The sequence below is a fragment of the Plectropomus leopardus genome, chromosome 20 (assembly GCF_026936395.1).
Source record: "Plectropomus leopardus strain MGB_pleo_1.0 chromosome 20, ASM2693639v1, whole genome shotgun sequence".
NCBI lineage: Eukaryota > Metazoa > Chordata > Actinopteri > Perciformes > Serranidae > Plectropomus > Plectropomus leopardus.
The window spans coordinates 6,745,158-6,770,488 of NC_142195.1; the positions used below are offsets into that span (position 1 = coordinate 6,745,158).

Here is a 25,331-nt window from a genome sequence, read left to right on the forward strand (position 1 = left end):
AAATTCTTCATGAACTGAGTTCATAGGTCCAGTGATAGGCTCAGCTGGCACTGGATGGCGATATGATGTCAGAAAGATGTATAACTCTTACATTTGGACAGACGCTCAATTTTGGTTGGAATGAAAATTGACGATATTTTAAATCACGTTCCAGTTTCATGTTGTGTGGGCGTTGACATCATGACATTTTGAAGATACTTTATTTATGAGTTTGTTATTTTAACACATTGGAGGAATTATATATCTCATGTGGCCATGAGATCCCCCAGGAGGAGCTGGAACGTGTTCCTGGAGAGAGGAACTTTAAAAAAAAAAAAGTTTTTAATTACTTTTTGGGCTTTTTTTGCCTTTATTTTAAAGGACAGCTTAAGCGTGAAAGGGGGAGAGAGAGAGAGGGGATGACATGCAGCAAAGGGCCGAGGCGGGAATGGAACCTGCAGCTGCTGCGGTGAGGACACAGCCTCTGTACATGGGTTGCCTGCTCGATCCACTGAGCCACAAGGCGCCCCGGAGAGAGGAACTTTTGAATACCTTGTTCAACCTGCTGCCCTGGCAACCCAGCCCCAGTAAGTGGATGAAAATGGCTAAATGGATGATGCTATTCTAATTCAAGATGACATTGGCATGAGACATTTGGAGGATGTAAGATTTTGGTTATTTGACAACACAATTTTAAACCAACAACATATTCTGTAAATGTCATCTGTCATTAGTATTTTATGTCAAATTGATGCTGGTGTTACCTTGTCGTTACATTGAATTTTTTGGTCACCTGACGTTGCAACATAAGTTCAACCAAACATCAGCATGTATGTTGATGGGGACCACATTTAATACCAGCAAAACTACATCAAAACATCCCCTGCTGTCTCAGTTAGTTAGTTAGTTTGTGTTATTGTGTGATTTTGGTGAATCCGAACTAACTCTAAAAAATTAAAGTCACACAGTAATGTAACACAAACAACACCTATCTGATCGAGGCAGTGGTAGACCAGCAGCTCCCATGTTCAGCGAGATAAAATGACTGTTTTTGTCAATATAGTCTGGCTTTGAAGAGAGCATAGAGCAAGTTTCACTTTTAGTTCAGTTTGCTGTTGGAAAGGGCTGCCTGTTTGGGAATAACCGAGCATACAACTGGATAGATTAAACTTCACTACTTCAGGAGTTGTGTGAGAGTTTGTAAATGAATATTTTGCTGTTGATGAATGTGGACCTCAATGACTTTAATTCCTAAAGATTTTTTCCTGTTTTAGGATTCTTTACTGGAGGCATGCAAGAAAAGCAAAACGCAGGGTGAGTAATTTATATTCAAATGATCATTTGGGGTCAAAGTATTCCTTTAACCCTTTGAAAGATGTAGTGACATCACTTTTCTTGTGCTGTCTCCAGAAGCCTTTTACAAGTATTTAAACCTCTGAACTATGAGCTAATTAGTGCAGTTTCTTTCAAAAACATAGAAAAAAAAGAAAAAGCTAGAAAAATCTATATTTTTCATTATTGTTATTCCATATTTAAAATTACATTCAAGACTTATGATCATTTTTAAACACTTTTTCCAGGTCATTTACTTTTTTAAATTTTATTTTCTTTTTCCTTTTTTTTCTTAAATACTTTTCAGGTAATTTTCTTGTAGCACTTATTACTGATTTCTTGCTCAATTTTGGGTCATTTCTTCTTTCGTTGCTCATTACCTTTATCCCATTTTTGGACAGAAAGTTATTCAATGTGTAAAAATAAGTTGGCTCCAGACTTACTTGGAATAGTGAAATGGTGAACTGTTCAATATTGTCTTTGGGGAAAAAAGATGTAAGGGGATAAACTTGCAGGCTCTTTATAGTAAATATAAAATTTTCAGTACGAATAATTGAAAAAGTTTATCAAGCATCAACCTAAACGTGTAGGTGCAGGCAGATCGGTTAAAGTGGTGGTGCCACCTGTTGACAACACAAAATCAAATCATGACTGCCCAAGCAAACCTCAGATCCAGCGTGGACCATCACGCCATATGCACATTTAAAAAGCATGATGTGTCTCCGGATCAGTTTGCTTTTCCCGCTCTGCCTCTCTCCTCTGGGACCAGCGGACTCCATGTAAAAGAATTCAGAGCGCTCGGATTGTAGGCGTGAAACTTTCCCTCAACTTTTTTGCTCCCACCCACGGCCAATAACAGGGCTGGCTCTTGGAGACGGACTCCTCTGATTTGTCCGGGTCTCCTGTCCCGCGGAGTGACTGACAGCCCTGAGGGGGGAAAGACTTTTTCTGTGTGTGTGTTGGACTTGAAGGGGGCTCTACGTGACGCCTGAAAGAGTGGGGAGCACTTCTGAACGGAGGCGCAGCGGTGCAGGACAGTTCAGAAAAGCAGAGAGGAGAGGAGCAGTGCGGGAGAGACGGGTGTCCCATCCGTCAACTAGCTGGAGGAACGCACACCAACAAACCCCTTATGGCTGCTTGAGAAATACCGATACACCCCCCCTCCCCCTTTTTTCTCTTTCTCTGGGACTTTTTTGGGCTTTTTAGTATTGTCCTGACCACAAGTCGTTGCACGTCTAATTAGTTGCTCCAAGTTGAAAAAGTGAATCCACTTTGCCGTGGACGTCTCTGGCGGTCATGGATACCCATATAAGATGGAAAGTTAAACGGAGGATAAGGGACGCCCAAATCACTTTAGCGGTGATTCTGCTTTTTGTCACATCGCAAGCAAGTTCAGGTAAGATGCAGCTGTGAGATTTTTTGTGGATACAATTTTTTTTTTTTTTGGAGCTGCGCTGGAAAAAAGTTTTAGTGGATCACAGCGGCGTCTGCCCCCTCCTCCTAAACTCATCTTTGTGCCTTTATTGGTGCCTTAATATATTCAGCTTGGTGTGTCCGAAACTATGGGACTTGTCAAAAGTATCAAAAGGCTGCAAGTTTTTGGAGAGAAAAGCGTTTCTTTTCTTATGGAAGTGGCCACTCTTTTTTGTGTGTGTCTGAGGTCTGCAGCGAAGTTCTGCAAAAGTTTTGCCTCTGCAGAAACATCCACTTGCTGATAAATAGACATGTAGGCCTGAGTAATCTTAATATTTGGTTGAAATTTTACATGCATCTGATAGTGATATGTCCCTAAATTACTTAATCAGCTTTTACAATTTTACTTTAATTCTGTTTTGCATTTTGCAGACATGTTATTAACTTGCAGTAGTAGCATCTCTGTAGCGTAGTTCAAGAATTTTAAACAGAAAACTGTATTTTTTTTCCATGCACTTTTTCCTTTTTCCTTTTTTTTTTTTACTGATGAGAGGGATGAGCATAATTTTCATCAGAGGGAGGGGCTGTAGCTCATCAGAAGTGGTAGGGTGGAGCTGCCTAAAAGACTCCCACATCAGAACACAGAGTTTTCTGAAGCTCAGGGCCCTTTGCAAAGGCTCAGACCCCAATAACTTTCATTATTGACATTTAACAAATTCTCCACATTCTTATTAGTGGTAGATATATAACTCAAAGCCTGAAAATTTTGATGTAAAAGTTTGGTGTGCCACTTAAACATCAGCAAAACCCTGTTCATACATATTGTAGGGTTGAAGGAAGACAAGATTTTTATCGTGTGTGGTACTGTTGTGTCCTGTCGGTGTCCAGAGGTCACAGTAGTGTGTCAGTGGGGCCAGGGTCTGCCTACATGTATTATTAGCACCTTAAGACTGCCTGGCATGGTTGGTGGTCTGCTGTCTGCCGTGAGGCTCTGACACAGGAGTTGGAGGTGAACAGGTGGTTTCTTGTGTCTGCTTCATAGACAGTAAAGAAGAGTCCAAGATTGTGCTGATGGTATGAATGAGATGTGCAGATGCTCTATTTAAAGCGACAGAAAGCGGGAAATGATGCAAAACAGATGCAGCTGAAGTGGTTTTTCTACTGTCAAACATATGAAGGAACTATTGCAGCCTGTTTATTATAATGTTGCCTGTAAACACTGGTTGTTAGCCGAACATAACTTAGATCACTGTATTAGGGTTGGATCCAGATCTGGGTCATTTTTGATGACAGAGGAGGAGCTGGACTTGAGTTTTGGTGTGAAGGAAATTGGAACCGAATCCATTTTGATGCTGCAAGCTGGATTTAATCAGCCCGTAATACCGATAGAGAGCAACCAGAGTGTTGTAATTGATCCTCAAGGGGTCTGGTACAAGTCCTGAAACGTGACACTTGACACATGCCAAATGGGAAATGCTTGATGACTAGAGACATGCCAGCAAGTACATGCAAGGCTTATGTAAACTAATTGTCTTGTTTTTAAGTTTAAGATTTTACTTTTTTTCTTCTTTTTTTTTCATTTATGCATTAAGTACAGTATATGATTCAACTTGGCTTTTGCTTTAATGCAAATGTCAAATTTTGGGAAAATATTGCATTTTTGCATGTAGTGTCCCCATCAGTAAATGGTAATTGCAGATGATCAGACAGTTCGTCAGCAGTAAAAGATTCATCTTGACCCAAACCACATGACCTCTTAGCCTCAGGGAAGACCTGGATACATTCATCTGAGAGTTTACGGAGGCCTGCCTTGACACACCAGCACTGCTTATCTGGGACTTGTCATCTCCACTCACAGTATACTTGCATTAACATGCAGGTATAGTAAAAGTATTTATATGTGGTTAACTGTAAAATAAAAAAAAAAATTAAAAATCATTTCATAGGCATGAATAAACCGACATTGAATGTCATAACAATTATTTTATTTTTTGATTAAATATTGGGATTTTTAGGTTACATAATTCAATCAGAAGTGACTTTTCAACTAACACAACTGACCGTAGACACATTTTGGAAAATTAATATTACATCTTTGTGTTATATTCATGTTTGATTCATTTAATGGTGCTTTTATGTATTATTGGAGTTGAACAACAGGTCCCACAATGAATTTGTTTCCAAATACCCAGATCTGCAAACCTCAGACTGTAACAACAAATTACTTATGAAGTCATTTATATTATTTAACATATTTTAAATAAAAATTAAAGTAATTATTTAGCTAAATGGCAAAATATAATTTAAGCAAATCCTACCTGTTTTCATTAATATGTCAAATTTGGAGTTTTACTTTATAACAGCTGCATCCAATTAGTTGGTGATTTTTGTGTCACCACCTGGAGGCAGCAGAAAGCACAATGCAGACAGTTACTTTATAAAGTGTAGGATGATAGCAGCAGACACAAAGCAAGATTCATTTGGAGCTGTGTTTCTGTTCACCCAGAGAATGTAAGTTAAATATTCACTTTCCTTTCAACTATTTTGTGTCTCCACTAGCTTTTGAGGAACATATTTAGGTCTTTACCCAGGCTTGCTAAATGCTCCACTGTGCTAACTAGCCAACTAGCTTGGTAGCTGCTAACTTTTTTTTTGTGTTTTTCGTGCTGGGTAGGAAGCAGACAGTTGGTTTACCTTAGCTTTTTTTCACAGAAAACAGCTGCTTGAAACAGCTTTGAATAAAACTGTCAACTAATGAGCAAATTCAATCAAGTTGTGGGCTGTTAAATCAAAACGGTTAAGTGAAAGATGAACGATTTGCTAAAGCTGCTAACTGCTCTGGAGAGCTTAGGCAAACGGCAAAGTAGGGTGCTTATTTTTTGGTAGGTTTTTCACACCACAAATACCTTTTACATTACACACAGTTATTTGTTTATATGAGAAAATATGAGTGTAATTTCAAGGTACTGGTGCACATAAAAATTAAGTCAAGTGTGGCTTAACTTGTTTGCCTGTTTGCCTAAAATGACAATGCTTACAAAACTGCTAAAAACGGTTTGCTAAAGATGCTAACTGCTTAATAGAGCCAAAGAAAACTGCAGAGTAGGGTGCTCAATTTTTGGTAGGTATTTCACACAAAGAATCCCTTACACATTACGCACAGTAATTTGTTAATATTAAAACTTTTAGTGTAGCTAAGGTACTGATGCACTAAATAAAATAAGTCAATTGTGGTTTAGCTTGTTAGCCTATTAAATGGTTAGCCTGTTAGCCTAGAATGATGTGCTGAAAGATGCTAAAACAGTTTGCTGAAGATGCTAACTGCTCTGTAGAGCTGAGGTAAAGGGCAAAGTTGGGTGTTTGTAGGGTTTTCACTCAAGGAAAATCCCTTTCATATTATACACAGTCATTTGTTAATATGGAAAAAATATTAATGTAGCTTTAAGGTACTGGTGAACTGAAAAAAACAAGTGCAGTCAATTTTAGCTTAGCTCGTTAGCCTATTAAGTGGTTAGCCTGAAATTATATTATAGACTGGCCTATTACGTAATCCTACTGACAAACCTAAAGTAAAAAGGAAAAAAATGCCTCTAGAATTGCAGTATGTTCTCAAATGACATGACTTTATTTTAATTCATGCTACCAATAGGTAACAGCAGCCTGAGGTCATAGAGGATGAGCCCACTGAATGTAAGTCGAGCTGTATCTGAGTGAAGTCATCGTCCAAAGTCCTTCAGGGAGGCCATCTTGACTTGCCTTTAATGAGGAAACCTTACTTTAAACTTATGTAAAAAGGTGTAAAAACAGAAGGCCTATAAGACACAGAGGTTAAGAATGAAAAGAGGGGTCGCAGTTTAAAGGTGAGGGTCAGGACTTTTGGATTGCTGTCAGGTTTACAGTTTCATCGCCTGAAGAAAGGAATTCTTGCTGTTGAAGCTCCACTCCTCTTTGTTTCAGTAACTCTGACTCTTGGAGGTTAAAGAGAAAGATAAGGAGGTTGTAATGATATATTTTATGTTCGTGCTTAATGCGTTTTAAGGATATAATATATGCCAAGTGTACAACTTGTTGAACTCATAAACTGGCATCTTAGCCTGAAATGCATAGTCTGTCTAGTGTCTGGTTAGGTGATGTTTTCAGATATTGAAATAAGAGGATTTTTTTGGTAGTTTTATGATCAGTTTACCTGCTATAGAACATATTTACCTTCCAAATTTGTGTTTCTGCCGAGTTGCTTTTTCTACTTCCTCAATCGACTCTTTTCACAAGTCTTAGAAAGTCTGTTTTGACTCTTTTCACTGCAGTTTGTTATCATTAATTAACCAAAAGTGTTTTTGTCTGAGCCAAACACTCACACAGGACCAGACCTTACTTGTGCAGCATACTTTAGTCATCAAAAATACTGAAATAACATTCTTTGAATACCTTGTGCAAATGAAAACAAGGATGGATTTTGGCCAAAGCTAATGCCAATAGACCACTGTATTGGAAAAAACAGATATGCTAACAAATCAACAAATACAGTCATGATGCATTAATTATGATATATATATATATATATATATATATAAGGAGCAGGTATTTGTTCCTAATGTACAGAAGAGGGCCTTGCTGTTTCACTGAGCGCCTCCACATCTGGATTCGATAAGTTCCATTGTGCTGTCTGCTAAGCCCTCCAAAACCCCAGAAAAAATGTCTTCCAGATGTTTTCTTCCCATTCTTGGTGGAACAGGGGACCATGAAAAAAATATACTGTTGCATTTTTCAAAAGAAAATACACGGCTCTGCGCTGGTTTCTTAGAGAAAATTCCTAATCGAATAACATCTGCAGCCTTATAGCTGAGTTTGTAAAAATAATATCGGTGTGCCCTGTGTTTCAGCCAGGTTTGCACATACACGTCCAGTGTCATAAAAAGGTTCTTTTTGTTTAAACCAGCCAACTTTATGACAGGGTTAAAGGTCGAATACAGCTGGTATGCAGCTGTCTTTCATTTACAGTCTCTTTATATCTGGACAGCTCCTTCAAAAGGAATTTATGTGGATAAGTAAAATTTGCCGTTTTGTCACAGTGAATGACGTCCTTCATGAGGCTGATTGGAAAAGCACAGAAGTAAAGGAATCCATGCAAAATTGGACAAATTGCAGAACTTCTTGTGTGCTTTATTTGTAAATTTTACTGGAAGGGTGGATGGGGGGGGGGATGCTCAGGCCATTATAATTTTGTTACTGTCATACCCATTTATGTAATGGTATGAAAGGACAAAGATGCCTTTCACAAGTATTTAAACCTTTGAACCCTGCAAATTGGTGCGGTTTTATTTCAAAAACATGGAAAGAAAAGGCAGTGAGGCAATCTGGTAATTACACAAATTGCATGAAAACACTAGATTTAGAAAACTATTTTTTGAAAAGCCAGGGAAAATTTTGTAGGAAAAAAACTCATTTATTCATTATTTAAATTATATTTTTAAAATTATGTTACAGAATTATTAGATTTTTTAGCACCCTTTTCAAGTCTTGTTTGCCTTTTTCTTTTGGAAAAAGTCCCCACCCCCCTTTTTAAAATAATTTCCAGGTAATTTTTTTGTACTTCTTACTAATTTCTCCTAAATTTTGGGTCATTTGTTCTTTTGTTGATCATTGCCTTCTTCCCGCAATTTTGAAAGAAATCAAGCCAGTTTGCGAAGAATTCAAAGGGTTAAACTCACTTGTTTGAGGTGAGAGGCACACACAGATGTGGCTTTGCGTTATCACCAAACTACATAGCAGCCAGTCACTGACATCACTCGCTCCCATCAGCAATCTTTCAGGCAGACATGATGTAATTGTAAATTTTCTGTGGTGGGTTTCAGCATGTTGTTCCTCACTCACCTTTAAGTGGCAATCCTGAGGTCATGTCCAACTCAATCAGATAAACATTGGCGAGAAAATGTGGCTTCTTGTGTGTGCGTATTGCCATGGTGCAGAGGAAGGAATCTGAGCTAGCTGGACTGTGGAGAAAAGCAGTGACCCTGCAACTGCATGTGCCACTTCAGCCTGTAAATGCAGGCTTTGTGGAAAGGACTCTGTAAATCAGCTCTAATGCCTGATAACAACATGGGAGATAAAACAAAATATGCAGGGCGAGTTTCTGACCCCATGTCAGAGTTAAGGAGATCCTTTGTGCAGCACAAATAGTGCTTTATTTGCCATATCCTGGACAGTATATCGTCTATTCCTTTCCAGACTAATTAAGGGTCAAATAATTGTTTTGAACTGCTCAATGGTGCTCTGTACTCATGACACAGCGTGCTTGATTTGAAGCCAGATACAGATGGTTTTTCTTTTAGGTGTTGCTTGCCCGAAGCTAGTATCTGCTTAAAAAAAACTCAGAGATGGAGCATTTGTTCTTTACTCCCTGGCAGACAAAAAGGGAACAAAATGGAGGCAGTGGTGTTTGAAATGTCAACTGGAACACTTCAGTGATGTAAAAGTTGGATGTGCTTCGCTCATGATGCAACTCCCACTCCTGTATTTGATTTTTAAGAATATGCTTTGTTGCAGCGTGTAGTGCATGGCAGAGTGAGAAGGGAAGTCTGGTCCAGGCTCACAAGCCGAGTATTCACTTCAGCTGGGAAACAGTGCTTTTCTCTGTAATGGGGTATTATAATCATTGAGCATGGAAAGCAATGTATGAGTCATCCTTTCCAACCCCATTCCCCCTTCCCCAGCCGGAGCTTAGCCACAGCCTGGACAGTAGGAATACTGAGTGTAAGCATTTCTTTCCTAGTAGGGGAAATACAATGCTTTCTGGTCACTCCAGAGGCTACACTGTTGTCACGTGTATTCAATTTTGACTTTATTAGGTGATGACATTTTTAGGAGTTGGAAAGGAAAGGCTACATTAAATCAAGGCTTTAAGTTTCTGCTTATTCAGCAGTATTTTGTAATTAAGCCTTGGGTGTAATTAATTGGGTTTTGTTGTTACAAGGGACCAAGCTTTAGTGTGACCGCAGTCACTAGTTTGTGCTGAAGCAAGCTGAAGGAAATGTGTCAGACAGATTAAAAAAAACAGCAAATGAGACTGTTTTAGCACCACTGCCACCTAGAAATGACATTCACATTGTACTTATTTTCCACAGTAAATTAATTTAGGCTCAAATGTGATAAACTCTGGATTACATAATGAGGAAACTTTATTAATTCATGTGTCTGAAAATGACACTGAGCGTGTCAGTAAAATGTGCGCTACAACATTTTAAAAAAAAAAATTTTCAGCAATATTCTCTCTTGCAATACAATATCAAGCCATGGCCAAACTTAATCATGGTTATGTTTGCAAACTCACAGAACTTGGTTAAGTTTCAGGAAGGACTGTGGTCTTGGTTGCATATTGAAAAAGTCAACAATGACAGTATTAGCATGTAACTGAAACCATGATCTTTCCCTAACCTTAGCCAAAATGCTTTTGTTTTGCACTGCACAAACCTAACCACACAAAGCACTTTAGATGGGTCAAAGTTGAATAGTTTGTATGCCAGAAAAAAAACAGTGTCTACTCATATTGGTAGTGTGTAATAAGAGTTTTAGACACAGGGTTAGTTCCACAATTTTTCCTCTTTTTTCAATTTTACAAAAACATTTAACTTAAGTGGGGACTGTCTTTCAATGGGATCACTACAGCTGTGATTAGGGCTGTGTATTGGCGATATGATACATATCACGATACAGAGGTTATGTTTCAATATATTGCAATGTATTGCAATACTGTAAGCAAGGTGATATATTGCAGTTTTTTGCAATCCAATTTTGACAAAACTGTCAGTGCTTGCAGTGCACCATCTATGACTCTAAATTTTTCATTGCCCAATTTTCTATGTGTTTACACTAGCGTTAGTGGTTTATATCATGGTGACATAATCTGTTCAGAGACAGAGAAACATATATACACCTGACAAAAGTACTCTGTGGTAGTTATAGGTATCACTGGGACCACATTTTGTCATGATTACACATGCAGTTTTATATGGTGGAATCAGTAACAGCTGTTTTGGTGACAAATTTGATCAAAATTTGTGCTGCATTTGGACAGGATTATTGTCGCAGCTGATGACCAGGGATGCAAAGTTGGAAGCTGATGTTGATGATTCATACTTGATGACTTTGGTAAAGTAGCCTTCTGTCACTTAGGCAATTTATTTGCGCAGTAACTTCTGTTCACCCACAGGGCTGATGTTGCTCAAATCTGTCTCTGGTTAAAGTGTCAGCTAGAGATGGATTGATTGTTGAATTGGCTGGCACCACATGATATGGCAAGACTTCCTCACCCCAGGCTACAATTACAGTGTGTTATCACTATGACAAGAACAGTGATTGATAACCTAACTGTGCCCTATACTTTTTCCATTTACGTCTGGTGTCACTCTTTCCACACCTTGCTAAAGCTTTGCCATGACGTTTTTGAACTCTGCCCATCCTGCGTCTGTGACTTCCTTTTCCTTTAGACACTGTTGATATGATTGCTTGTGCATCGGAAATAGCTGCTTTTGATGTTTTACTGACATTTACTTCCTTTTGGTCTCAAGTTGTCTGTATTCAGTGATGCCTGATTGGAAATTTGGTGCTTTAAATTGCACTTAAAATATCATAAACCATTTTTAATGTTTTCTTCTACTCTTGCTGCTGTATATTGGTTTCCCTATATTGATTATGGGTAAAAGCATTGATGAAGCACTTCTGTTGTGAGAAAGCATTGCTTATTTGGATTAATGCCTATCATTAGCTTAAAGGCACAGCTCCTCAGTGAAGTGTTGAATAATGTGCCACTTAGGTTTAATAGGCCTTCTTCGCGTGTCATTGCTGGATGGTCCTCGACAAAGAGGGGGAAAAAAAGCTTCATTATTGTGCAAAATTTCACATTTATTAGATTCAGTTTCATTGTTGGTGTCAGTGTGTTTGGTGCTGGAATAATGGTTATCTGCGAGGCTGGGTGAGAGGAAATGGCTCTGTAATGTCAGTGCTGCAGGGCCCTCTTTTATCATAAATTTCTCAGCAGTCAGCCATCAAAACCATATCTGCTGTCGGAGAGACAGAATAAGGAGAAGATAAAATAGGCAGAGGGAAATAACGTCGCTAATGGAGGTTAGAAAGTAAAACTGAACGAATCTGGTGCGGAAGGAGACAAAACTACGAAGAGTGGAACCGAGATAAAAAGACAGAGATAAAGGCTATCGCACATGTGCCTCAAACGTACCAGTCCTGCAGTTTTTCGCTGTAAAATGAGCATTTAGAGGTGCACCGTGGAATCTTGAGTCAGTTTTTCCATCTTAGTCTGTGGTGGACGGCAGACAGTGATTTATCCACACTGCTGTGAGCTGCAGCATGGAGACAGTGAAGTAAACCATCTGGTATTCCCCCTGTTAAAGCAATAAGAGTCTGGCTGAAGCGCTGAGCCTCAGAGTACACTAGAGAAGGTCTGGTTAGAAAAACTCTCTGTTCTTTGGATCATCTTTCAGGTGTGTGTGCTTGTGTCATTGTATGTGTGTGTGTGTGTGTGTGTGTATCAGTGCGTCTGTGGGTGTAGGGGTGAAAATGCAAGCTTATATCTGCAGATTCTGGGTGGATTTGTCTGTCTGTCTTTGCATGTTTTTCTATCAGACTGCTTATCATTTTGTGTGTTTCCAAACTCATCTTTTTTGGTGTTTCCTGTAATTTTGCAGTTAGAGGCTGGGGTTAATCTTTGACTATCTCATTACAAATGAGTCAGAATGAGTTGATCGTGACCAGGGAATTGAAGGCACTGGGTGTATAAACAAAAAGAGTCTCGCTCTTCTCATTTCCTCTTTTGCCTTTTCCTCCCTGCTGCTGCGCTCACAAGCAGCTCTCAGCCCAGGTCACTGGGTCAGTGTCCTGAAATGTCTGGATTAAAACTGGCTGATAAAATGAGACATGACTGATACTGGTATGTGAAGTCATTTTTTTACAGACTTAATTATGCTCATGCTGGAGTAAACACTGTCCTCAGCTGCATTTGAGAGTTGTCACCCCACCCCAAAAAGACACATTTCTGGCTGGCTTTCATAATTCATCTCTATTCAGAACAAAGCAAGTGACAGCGTGATGGTTGTTAATGCTAGCAATTTAGCATTTTAGTGAGCAGTTGTAAGTGTTGCTGAACAGCACCTACTGTGGCCACAAGTGGTAATAGACTGAATTACAGTTTCTGTTTACAAGAACTTATGGGTAAAACTGAACGAATCTGGTGCGGAAGGATCTACTGCATCACGTACATAATATTAAAGGGGGGTCAGCAAACACTACCTCAATTGTCTAGTTTTTAGCCACCTATAACAAGGCCCACCCAAAAAAAAAACATTTGAAGTGTTTGCTATATTTAAAATATTTTTAGTGCTTTACCTTGCCATTGGACAGCCCTTTCTGACAGGGAACTGAAGTGGTCTCAAAGCCACCAGACTCCATTGACAAAAACTGTAATTTTACTTGCAGAACACAGGAGTTAAGTAAAGCAGTGAAAATACAACAAATACAGTGCACACTGAAACTTTTTTAATTAGGTCTTTTAGTTGGCTGAAATATGTACAAAAATTACATCCACAGCAGTACATTGCTTAGCGTCTGTGCAGGTTGATTTGGTTTATCAAAAAAGCTAGCAAAGCAACACAGAACATAAAATAAGCACATCAAGAAGGGTCATGTAAGTCAAACCACTGCATTTAGATTTCAGTTACTGCTGAAAATGACAACAAAAATAAACAAACTTGCTGATTTCACATTTCTCTGCAGTTGGAATCAATTGCTAGTTTCTGCCCGGCAGTGATTGTTGTTGCGCAACATCATGGTAATTCGCAAAAGCAGATGCATGTTGTAAAGTCAAAGAACTGACACTTTATCATTAGTTCCACCATATTCTATGGAATCCCCAATTGCATATACTGTAAATACTCATACTTTTGAACTTGTTTTTTATTTAATGCCAGTGTATCAATATGATCATGAATGTATGTGTCTCAGTTATTATTAAGATTGATTTTTAGTCATATCACCCAGCCCATGCTATGATTATATTGTAGCTGTTTACTGAACTATAAAAAACTAACAGCCTTAAGCATGTCTCATTTGTGTGTTAGCTGTGATCTTGTCTTCAGAGTTGTGTCAGTAAAGCATGTTGCACATGTTGGTACAGCTTGAGCCTCAGTTTGAACCTCACTCACTGCAAAGCTTTTGCAGCGATTGCCAAGAAATTTCTCTTATTGTGGTTTGGTAGCTTTAATTAAGCCGAGGAGCAGAGGTGTGAATGATTGCTCACCATCTTGCTGACTGACATCCCATTCAGGGTTTGTCCTGGCATCAGTTTACTCATGTGTTGCTTGTTGGCAGTGGTGTGTGTGTGTGTGTTCTCTCACAGGAAGTCCATGTAGTGTATGTAATGCGTTAAATCTAGCAAGCATAATGCCTGCAGGATGATTTCCAGGTCTGGTCACATGAAACCCAAAAGCAACAATTCAAGGTCATTGTTAATGGAAGTGCATCTTGTTTTGTTATCATATTCTTGGACATAAGATCTGGTTGCTTTGGTATTTTGCAGGAGTCCTGCTTTAAAGGTTGTGTTTTATGGCAGAGCAAGTAGGGCTGCACTTCTGCAAACTTATTAAAAGTTAATGCACTTTTATTAAATACAGCATTAACCTTTAAAGAAAAAAGATCAGAGGCACTTTTTTGACTTCGCAAATGCCATATATTTAATGAGTGTTAATATTGATTAGGTTTCTGCGTCAGGATCCAGGTAGCTTAGCATCTCAGGTGCTGGTTATGCTAGACCAAGAAAAGCTGCCAACAACTCTGAATTCCACTTTTTAATTTGTAAGAGGATGGATGTCTTCCTGCCTCTTAAAAGTTACATAGCCTAGCTTTAAGTAATTAATCTCAGGGCCTTAATTATAACCTGATGCATTCACAGTGGGGCGTCAGCTTCACAACATTTGGCTTCAGTTACAGTTTTATAACAGAATCAGGTGAAACAAAAAAAAAACCTCCCTGTCTGTGATGCGCTCTAGGAGGGGGAAGTCTCTCATTGGGTATTCTTGTTTTCGGCTGTGCTGGTTTCCAAGAGAGGCAGGGTCCTCTTTATGGCTGCTAATTACTCCTTGTCCTCAGCGCCAGGTCAAGCATGTGCCTGGAGAGTCAGGCCTCACTTCAGGAAGGGCTGGAGGAGGATAGGGGGCAGGGTAAAGAGGGGAAGAATGTTAATCTGGCCCCCCCATGAAAAAAGTCCTAATTCACTGGTCCGGCACCCCTCCTCTTGTCAGATGAAATGGTGCCGTCTGGAGTCGCTGGGTGTTGTTACAGAACGTGTGCATGTATGTGCACGTCTGTGGAAATGAAGGGTAGATGGATAGGTTAGGGGAATGGGATCCACCACAGTCTTGGCACCGAGCCGAGAGCAGGATTATGAATCTGGCACTCAAGCTACTGTTCAGAAAGGGAGAGAAAAAAGGTAGAAAGAAAGAGTAGCGAGGAAGGGCAGGGAGGGGAAGATATTTGCAAAACCACATCATGTCCACTTTTCTCTGTGACTTGTAAGTTTCACCACACATTTTAAGATAATCCACACATACACTTTTATGAATTCATTATCCTTGTCTGTGCTGCGACCTCATCCAGCCCACGTCTGACAAACAAACCCATAAAAGGCTGAAGACAGAGTTAACCACTCCTCTTTAAGCACATCGAATCAAAGATGCAGTACCTTGCTTGCTAATTTGCACATTACACTCACAAGTTCCCACAGTGCACATGGCCTGGAAAGACCTGACTGTGGGAGTAGTCATGGATACTTCTCACCCCAGCCATCCAAGAGCTTATCTATCTGAAAAAAAAGTTTCAAAATATTAACCATGAGGGCATAAAACATTTTTGCATGATGTAGAGTTCAAGCAAGACCAGTTGGACTTTGCAAGAAGTCAAGATGAATTCTACTTGAATCATGTGTGAGTTGCGATTACTTGTATTGTGATTGTGTTGTAAATGCACTTATTAGTGAAATACAGATGGCCTGTCAAGGGATGCATGATATTGGATTTTTTTGCAAACAACCAATGTGCCAATATATATAACTCATTTGGCCATTAACCAATACCAATATCAATATATCTACTTTTTTCCCCACCTAATTTTAGTGATCAAGTTTTTTCTATAGTGGAATAACATCATATTATGCATACTGTTATTGTGATGGTTCACCAGCAGATGGAGACATAAAATATAATGCTTTTCATTGTATGTAATATTCATTTATCGTGCAAAATAAGAAAAATACTTCAACTCGGGATTTATGTTTTGTACATGTTCATTTTTCAATAAAAAAACAGGTTTCTGAAGTTAGCCGTAAACAGCATGTTGGCGGATTCAGATATTTCATTTTCAATATCTGCCAATAACGTGCCAATATTATTGTGCATCCCTAGCCTTTTCTCATCTGAGCATTGCAGACATCTGAAATAATGCCCCAGTGTGATGATGGAGTCAGTGTGTGTAGAAGGGCAAAAGATGTTTTCATTTACACATGAAAAAACTTCCAAAGAGCGCTAAGGCTTAAAGGATGAACTGTATTTACAGCATAGCTTTTTTTAATGTCATTCTCCATTGCATGAAAGTAGTTAAAGTGGGGTGGCAGACTGGCAGAGTGCAAATGTACACAAGACCGGGTCATATAAACAGCTTCTGTGTATGTGCGGAGAACCTGCCTCTTAGATGTGAAGGGTGAAGGGCTGTGGTCAGGCAGGGAAAAGTATTTTTAGCATCTAGTGCCAGAGGTGTTGGTCTCTCGAGGGATCCGCCATGCTAAGTGGGTAAACATCTCAGCTTAACAAGGTGGGACTGGGAGCCGTACCTGCGGCTTAGGATGTGGTCAGGACAGCTTCCGCTGGAAGGTCGACTGCCGGTGACCAAAATCCATGAATGAAGGTGTGTGAGAATATTTCAAAGGGGGAGAGAAATAGAGCTGAATATTTGTGTCTGACTGAGAAAATGGCTCTTTGCATCATATGCTGTATTGGAAAAAAGATTTGCTACTACTCAGATGGGTTTTTGATAAGTCTATTATTTTGCAGTTGGCGTGTTGACAGAGATATATTATGCTATCCTTTCACCTTCCTCCTCTTTTCCTGTAAGCTGCTAATTGGCCGTCTCCACCTGGCTCACCTCCAGGTGACCCAGAAGAGGCCCTGTGGTCCCTTTGAGATCCATCAGGGGATCTAAAGCCTTGGATAAAAAAATGAATGTAAGGAAAAAGGAAATTGGAAAATGGAAATGAGAAAGTGGAACAGTTTAATAATATAACATGCTGATTGATGGAGGGAAAGGAGTGGTCATTAGGTATAGAATCCCGATTTCCTTCCCAAAAAAGCTGCTGATCTTTATGGGATTAGTTTGTGTCAGTGTGGATTAGCAAAAGCAACAATCCTCAGCAGGGGTCGTGACACAGTTAGCATCGACCGGATGCTCCTTAAAGACTTTCCCCCTTTTTCTTTTTTGCCTGTGGTGCTGAGTTTGCTGTTACTATAATGTTGTTATTGTTATTATGACAGCCATATTGTTATAGTATGATGCACTATGAGAGCTGCCGTTGTCCGAAAGGAACTTATTTGAATCATTTATCACTTCTGGTGTGTTGTTGTCATCTGCAAAGTAATAAAATGTCAGTGGCTTGTTGTGAACATCTCATCAGTGGAGGTAGTTTGCCATAAGCCACTGCTGGTGTTTACCAGGTGTGAAGACAGACTTTAAATATAAGCAAGAACAGCATTTTGAGCACCTTGCTGCGAAAAAGTGACACCAAAATGATGGCGCATGTGTTGCCAATTTGACAGGATGAACCTGAGGTACTCTTCCACATATGCAAGTATTAGGATTATATGAGGTAAGATAGGAAGTGAGTGTTTGTACCTGTCACCACCAGAGTCTCAGCAGCGGGGCTTATGCAAGGTTGTGTCCATATAAGGAGATGAGGAGAATGTGTGTAGTAGGAAGAGGCTTCATGGAGATGGAAAAGGGAGGCTATGGCTGGTTGGTTAAAACAGTCTGAGAATCACAGAGTAACCCCACATGGGCGTTATCAACCACAGTTCTTGGGTTTAATGTGACATGTAAGCTTCATCATTTACACTGGTGCACTGGTCGCTGTGTTTAATTGTAAGTTATTTCCATGCCTTGTATGGACTCTGTCTGGGCAACAGTCAGTGATCAATTCATTTATTTCCCAAGGGAATGATGTGCTGTTGGATGTTGGCAGGTCAGAGGGACTTACTGTTGTGTCACAGCAGACTGTTGTGGATTTTACAGGGAACATTTGTGGCTGTCTGAGAAAAGGGCAAAAACTGTGAGCTTTGCTTTTGGTCAACCAAGGTCCTTGTTAAAAGCGTTATTAAATGAAAAGGCTTTATATGCCAGTTTTTGCGTCACTTACTTTTCTTATATAAGAGGCTGAGAAAAAGTAACTCCCTGTGTCAGTCTCTCTAAAGCTGATTTTATATTTAAAGGAGCTGTATTTGAAATTCAGAGTATGAATGTAGCAGCAAATAATTATTTATTAATATATGTAAAGATGTAGTGGAGTAATAGTGTTTTAACCAGTAGTCAATGCTACCTCTGTGTGTGTTTAAACCTGAGCTTCTCTGTTTTCTGTTGTGGTATATGGAAGTTTAGACAGATTAAATAAGCTATAACAATATATTAGAACAATTACTTTTATAGTGATATAATGCCAATATTATAAGGTTAACTATTGGTGTTTTCACAAAGTATTTACACAATGAGATTTGTGGTAAATAATCCCCAGAAATATGGATGTGATGACTTAGAGGGTAAAGGCAAATATTTAGAAAATTAGAAATTTACATCACCTTTTAAAACCATGAAAGGACAACACTTACTATATTACGATATCCGAAATCTGTCTAACTTTATCTAGTCTCATATAATGATGTAATTTTAAAATCAATATATTACTCAGCCCTTTAAGATGGTCTTGCCACACATCCATGTTAATGCTTGTGAGTCCCTGAGTGTGTATCCCAATGGCTAGCTAATCATGGCCATAGCTCTGTCAGTGCTGTTGCCGTTGTTAGCACTGTTTGCCCTGCTTTCACTGTTGGCTATTAGTCACTTGTTGGGCCACCTCCATGTTGAAAGCCATGTGTAGACAACCCCAGCTCAGACATCACTGATATCCTCTGAATGTCATGTACAGGTCCTTTATGAAAGCTTTAGCAGGATTTTTTTGATGTTGATGCTTCTGATTTGTGTGATAAATGGTACATTTATTAATCCATTTAAGTTCTAGACTGTAAGACTTATACAGTTGTCTAAAAAATGCTTAAAAATGCAATTAAGGTTTTTTCACTTAAAATGCTTATTCCGACTTTTTTTCAGGGTTTTTTTTGCTATGTGGGATTAAGGCATAAAACATTTTCAGTGCTACAGTGTAGATGCTGTCATTAAGCAGATGTAAAATCATCATGCTTTCTTGAGTGCTACACCCCCAAGAGTCCCTGTGCTTAAATACAGTATCTTCCGACACCATGCTGACACCTTTACTCAACTTTTCAGAAGTTCTTGGCATTTTTAGACATTCAGTCCTCTGAACGCCTCAGTTGCTAAGCGACCAGTGTCGATCCAAATGCAGAAATATTTGAATCATGTGCATCCCATTTTTTTCATATCACATGATCAGCTCCCTCAATCTCCCACTTATAAGCCAACAATGTAGAAGACGTTTTTTTGGATTAATGACTCTGCAATTTAAACATTTGTAACAGAACTACGTTTCCCATCACTGTGACATTCTGTTATACTGCTGCCACGTGCTCAGAGGCGAGCTCATTAAATGAACCTCATTCATCACCTCATGGTGAATCATAGACATTTTCTGGCTGGTGCAGAAGTTTTTGTGTGTCTCTTCATTATGAGTTGATGACAGACAGAGCTGTCTTTTTGTTTAGACCCTTCACCTGCTCAGAGGCTCTGTCATCCTGTGGTATGCACTTCCAGCAATATGAATATAGTTAGACCTGCTTAAATGCTGCACTGGGTGGGTTTTGAAAGTGATAGGTGTGGTGTTTGGTGCTAACACAGACCTGTGTGTCTCTGCCTAATCATAGACAGTAAAAAATAGTGGATTTAGCCACCTTGACATCACCCATTAATTTGTGGACTTTTTTTTTAAGCCTTGAGTTTGGCATGTTGGCTGTTAACATCTTGGATTTTTGGAGCCAGAAGTGACCATATCTGGTGGAGAAGGTGGTGACAATCTCAGAACTACTGGTCTGATGACAATAAGCCTCTGAGGCGAGGGACAGTATTTTCGGCTGATCTGATGTAGCCAATGCATATCAGAGCCTAGATTCCCTGTTCCTTCAGTCATTTTGGCTAATCTCTCTTGAGAAATTTTCATATAATTTCAGATATCAGAACAGTTCGGATACCAAAATCCTGTCCCATTGCTTACAGATTCTGCATGTGCAGAATCTGTTTATAGAGATTAGGGTGGAGATAATCCTAACACTAGCTGCTAGCTTGGTTAGCATTATTCATTTACATCTGTGGTTAACTTTGATAATGCAAATTTTTGCAAGTGAAAAACAGGCTTAAAACCATTAAAACAAAATGTTCATACTACAAAAACTAAAAATCAGACTCCTTAGATGGCATTTTAATACAGCCAAACGCTGAAACAAACCAAAGACTTTTTAGACGAACAAAAAGTTTGGGTTAACATGAACACATTGAGAATGCGACAGTTACTTTGCCTGTAGTCTGTGAATCAGGGTTTACGTCATGGTTATGTAACTTAACAAATGTTGTTGCTGTGGTAATACCTTGTCAATGGATGGCAAACACCGGTCACTCAAAGTGGCCAGGAACTTAATTATGCATAACCTTAAACTACTAGACATTGAAATTGATGTATATAAAAATGCACCCTTGCACAGTTGTCATGGACATGCTATAAAGTTGGGGTTTTAACTTGTGGGTCTATGGGGATCTACTCGCTCCAGAGCCAGCCTCAAGTGGCCATTAGAGGAACTGCAGTTTTGGCCCCTCTGCATTGGATTTAATTTTTAGCCCTGGAGGTTGTGCCTCATACGTCACCCAAATTAATGCTCCACATTCACATGTTCAGAATTAAATTCCAGAGTCTGGATAATAATCTTCCTCCAAGACAGGAAGTTGGCAGGCTTAGGGGAGAGATAAAGAAAGTGAGATGTGATAAAAACATCCTGACCAGGAAATCACCACGCACCAAATTTATCTGACTCGTTTCCCATATTTTCTCCTCAAAATGCTTTGCACAGACTGTTGTGTGTATAAACAGGTATAAACTGTTGTAAGGAGTGTTTGTATCTTATGTCATACTTGAGTAATTGAAACAAGTTACTCCATGACTAATGTCTGTGCTGCAAACTGATGTGATTTCTGTTTTGTATCTGTTTCAGGCAGAATGTTTGTAAATCAAAGATCTTGGTTACTTTTGGCTGGTCTTAGAGACTCAGTAAGCTTTCTTGTGTTGGGTCTTTGTCTGTTGATTGTTTGATAATGTAGGGATCCAGCAATCAGACTTTATGAGGAGGAAGTTGTTTTTTTCCACAATTACTGTACAGCTGTGGATGAAAACGTGCAGCCAAAGTGTTCTTAAATGGAGACCTCTGTTTAAGAATGTAAAAAAAAATTGATTTGTGCTGCACGTGAGCCATGTGTAATGACATCCAGCTGGAGGTTGTTTCAGGGTAACGCAGAATGTACAAACACTCTCGCTCTGCCCATTCGCCTCTCCACCTTTCCCAGCATCCCTCTCAGATGGATGGAGCCATTGAAATTTTTCTCTGAACGGTGTGTGTGGTCTCTGTAGCCTGACACTAGGACTTTTGTACCTGTGTGGGTGTGTGTGTGTGTGTGTGTGTGTGTGTGTGTGTGTGTGTGTGTGTGTGCGTGCATGCTTTTATACTTGTCCCAGGAGTTGTCTTTGACACTCCTCATTCATATGCACAAAAATGCAACCAGCTGAATACCACACCATGCTTGCTTTTGTCTTTATTTCTTGAACTCCTGTGCCATAAAAGCCTTCTGTTGTGCTTGTTGCTTCCTCACTTTAGTGTTTGCCCTCCTCTAAAACACCCTGACAGCTCCTGTTTCTTTCTTCGACTGTCCCAATAGACACAACGCAGTGTCCCTTTCTGTCCAGATCTTCCCTTGGCTGGATGTCATTGTGTAGCGTGTTGTGTGTGCATCTGGCTGCAGGAACAGCTGTTTGTCCTGGGTGGTTTTGGCATGTCAGGGTGCGGTCTAGGGTCAAACCCGATGTCACATTGTTCTGTCCTAGTGTACTTCTGCGGTGGCCTGGTTACAGCCGGGACGACCGGCCTGAAAGTGTGCTAATTGCACGGTTGTGGCCAAAAGGAGGCAGCGGTAGATTTAGCATCGCAGTGAGATGGATGGAAGGATAGGTTTTGCTGCAGCTGTAACCCATGATCATGGTCATCTATAAAAGGGCACATCTCTGTTTAGCGCCTGAATGGATAACAGAAATCTTCCCTGAGCCACAACAGTGGGATCTCCTGCTGAGTAACTAGAGCTTTGAGTCAGCAAAAGGCAGAAAATAAAGGGAATGGTAAAAAAAAATGCCATAATTAAGGCGTATTTGATAGACAGACATGTTGTGCTGTTTGTAAAAGGTTGACTATGTAAACCATATGTAAATTTAGCAATGTGTGCTATGGAGTTTGTGCAAATGTTGAGACAATTTAAGTGCTATTTCAGCATATTAAAAAAAAAAAATCTAACTGTCTTTTCTTTGTGTCTCGTTCTCTCCTCTCCGCAGCGGAACCAGCAGACCTCTTGAAGATTTTAGATTTTCACAGTTTACCTGAGGGTGTTACAAAAACAACGGGTTTTTGCTCACATAGGAGGTCAACACAAGGACCTGATGTGGCTTACAGAGTATCCAAAGATGCCCAGCTCAGCGCCCCCACCAAACAGCTGTATCCAGGTAAGTATCTGACTCAACACACACAACATCTGTCTATCTCTAAGGCTACATCCACATGTATGTGTTTTTGTTGTAGAACAACAACATAAATAGTGCTACATTTAGGCCAAGCTTCTGCACTACTTAGGCGCTTTGAGTCCCTTAAATGGCCACCTCTGAAAATGCTGCAGTCAGCACCACTCGGATCAGGTGGTAACTAACATCACTCATTCGGTGATCAGCTGGTAACACTGTACCGATAGCAGAAGATCTTGCTGTGAGAACATTATTCCCACCCTCCAGGTCCAGGTCTCACCTCCAGGCGAGTAAGCGGCTTAATTTTTATCCAAAAATGCCTTTAGCTATTCTTAATTATGCAGCACCACTACCTGCACTGACACTGGTAATGGTGGTAACAGAGCTAATTATGACAACATAGTCAACAATGCTAAAGGGGTTTTACGGTTCAAAATTGGGCCGCTGTTGTTTTCATAGCACCTGTTGGGTCAGCATCACTAGCAGTAATTGTCAAATTAGCTATGCCATTTGCTACTAGCTACTACCCAACCTGGATTGAGTGCCGTGTAGTAACTTGAAGAGTAGCATAATTAATCTTTAGATCTACCTTTAGATGTACCTTAAGATGGTCAAAAATGTTCTTGGTGGTTATCCGTTAACTGTTGACATCCCTAGTTTTAAGAGGTATCTTTGTAATACTTTCTGTGACTTTGCGATTGACCACAGAGTATGGGGGAGTAATGGTGCTAAAACGCTTGAGTTTACAGAGTTGTTTTTTGTTTTAAAATGAGAACACATTTGTGTGGATGCTGCTGTGGCCTAAGGTCCAATACCATCATCTCCTTTTGTTTCTCAAAGCATGTCATTTTAAATTTTTATTTCCAAACATTATACAAACCAGTTCAATGTCATTTTTCCCCAAATTATTTGTCCACAACTCTATTTCAGGTTTATTACTACAGATGTTTTCTAAAGATATTTAACTTGCTAAAAAGTTGTCTGCCATCTGGTTAGCTTTATGACCTTTCACCCCACATCATAGTAAACAGGGATTACAACATTTAAAGGTGGCTGGAAAGCAATTTGTATTTGCTCCCACCTAGCCTGTTCCTGTCCTTTACCTCAAGGCAACACTTTTATTGGCTCCTGTAACTTTATTATTTATGTCAACTCCATCTTTGGATTATGAGAATATCCTGCTGTTTCATTTTTTGCTCTCCTGTAAACCCTTTACTAAAACACATACCGCATGTCCACGGCCTTTACTGTAAGCCTTGTTCATGTAAAAAAAAAAGAAGAGCACATCTGGACAATTCTGGTAACTGAGTTAGTCCTGTTGCTTAGTCATACGCATTGAAATGTTGAAGATAATTTGAGGATAGATCAAGATAATGCATGCTAATTCCCCCCCTTGGAAACACACACCAGATGCATGAGAAATCCAGCCCTGTAATATTTGATGTTGTAGGAGGAGCTGGACGATGGAAAAGCAGTGAAAATAGGGGTAGCTGAGGGGAGGGAAAGTCTGGGGTTCCACTTTTTTTGCCTTGTTCTATTGTGCTGACGTGGCTTTGGGTTTCTGCTTTATGGTGCGCTGCAGTACTACTTTCCTCTCTCTCCTCCCTCTCCAGCGATCCTTCCTCGCTTTCTCTCACTCCTCTCTTTATTTTCCCTCAAGCGCCATCATTTTTCCCTCTATCATTCCTCCTACCAGACGGCTGCTGCCTCACAGTGTTTTCTCCCTTTGTGTTTCATCAAAACTTTGTCTTGTGAGGCGCCCTTTTCTGTACACCTTGTTTTACAGAACTTCAAAACCAGATGCCTGACCTGTCCAACCAACTTCTGAAATTATTGATTTTCTTGCTCCTTAGGGGGATAAAAAGAGCAGCGATGTGCTCTAGATCCAGAAAAGAGGGAGAGATAATAACCCTTCCTGTGAGCTAATCTTCCCCAAAGCTTAGATTGGAGGACAGCCTCATTCACGGTCCTTTGAGACATTGCGTTGGCCTTAGTGGACCTTTGATCCGTGTCACGGTTCTTCTTCGGGGCTTAAAGTAGAGCCGCCGAGCTCCTGTGGCCTGCGTGCCCTATCCTGCTCTCCAATCAAACAAATACTATTCACTTTGAAGCTCTATGAAAAGCAGAGCCCATATGAGTCTCTGTTTAGATACACATGCTGTAATTACACACATGCTGCTCATCCAAAATAACAGTCTACTTAAAACAAAGCAACTTGGTGGAGTTCATCACAGGCACCACAGAGTCTTAAGGTGCAAACAGAATAACTAGCTGTCTGTGGCTTGAAGGCTTTAAAATGTAGCAGAGGCGTCTGTGATGTGGTCCCTCTCACGCCTCGACATTAAGAAAACGTAAAGCTAATATGTTCCAGAGGGCAGCTAAACTTGTGAGATCATTTTATCCATCTCTTTCTTCCCCTTTAAGAAAGTTTGCTACCGAGCTCTGACTTTGGCCCCAAGCCTGGAAGTATAATTTGCCTAAATTATCAACCCAGTATCCTGCCTGCTGAAGGTTAGAAAAATGGCACATATAAAGAGAAGGCATGCTTGTT

The 25,331-nt window shown here is 39.8% G+C and overlaps 1 protein-coding gene across 2 annotated transcripts in view; it reads left to right on the plus strand.

Annotated features, from left to right (window-relative positions):
- The first annotated feature begins 2,259 nt into the window (after nucleotides 1-2,259).
- col5a1 (procollagen, type V, alpha 1) overlaps nucleotides 2,260-25,331 on the plus strand; it is a 98,781-nt gene continuing 75,709 nt past the window's right edge. Inside the window, exons 1-2 of one of the 2 annotated variants that reach the window (XM_042508953.2) lie at nucleotides 2,260-2,707; nucleotides 22,598-22,765. In XM_042508953.2, coding sequence (XP_042364887.1) covers nucleotides 2,608-2,707; nucleotides 22,598-22,765 — 268 coding nt within the window. In that variant the 5' untranslated portion in view covers nucleotides 2,260-2,607. The remainder of the gene's footprint in view (nucleotides 2,708-22,597; nucleotides 22,766-25,331) is intronic. The other variant, XM_042508952.2, reaches the window with a different exon arrangement.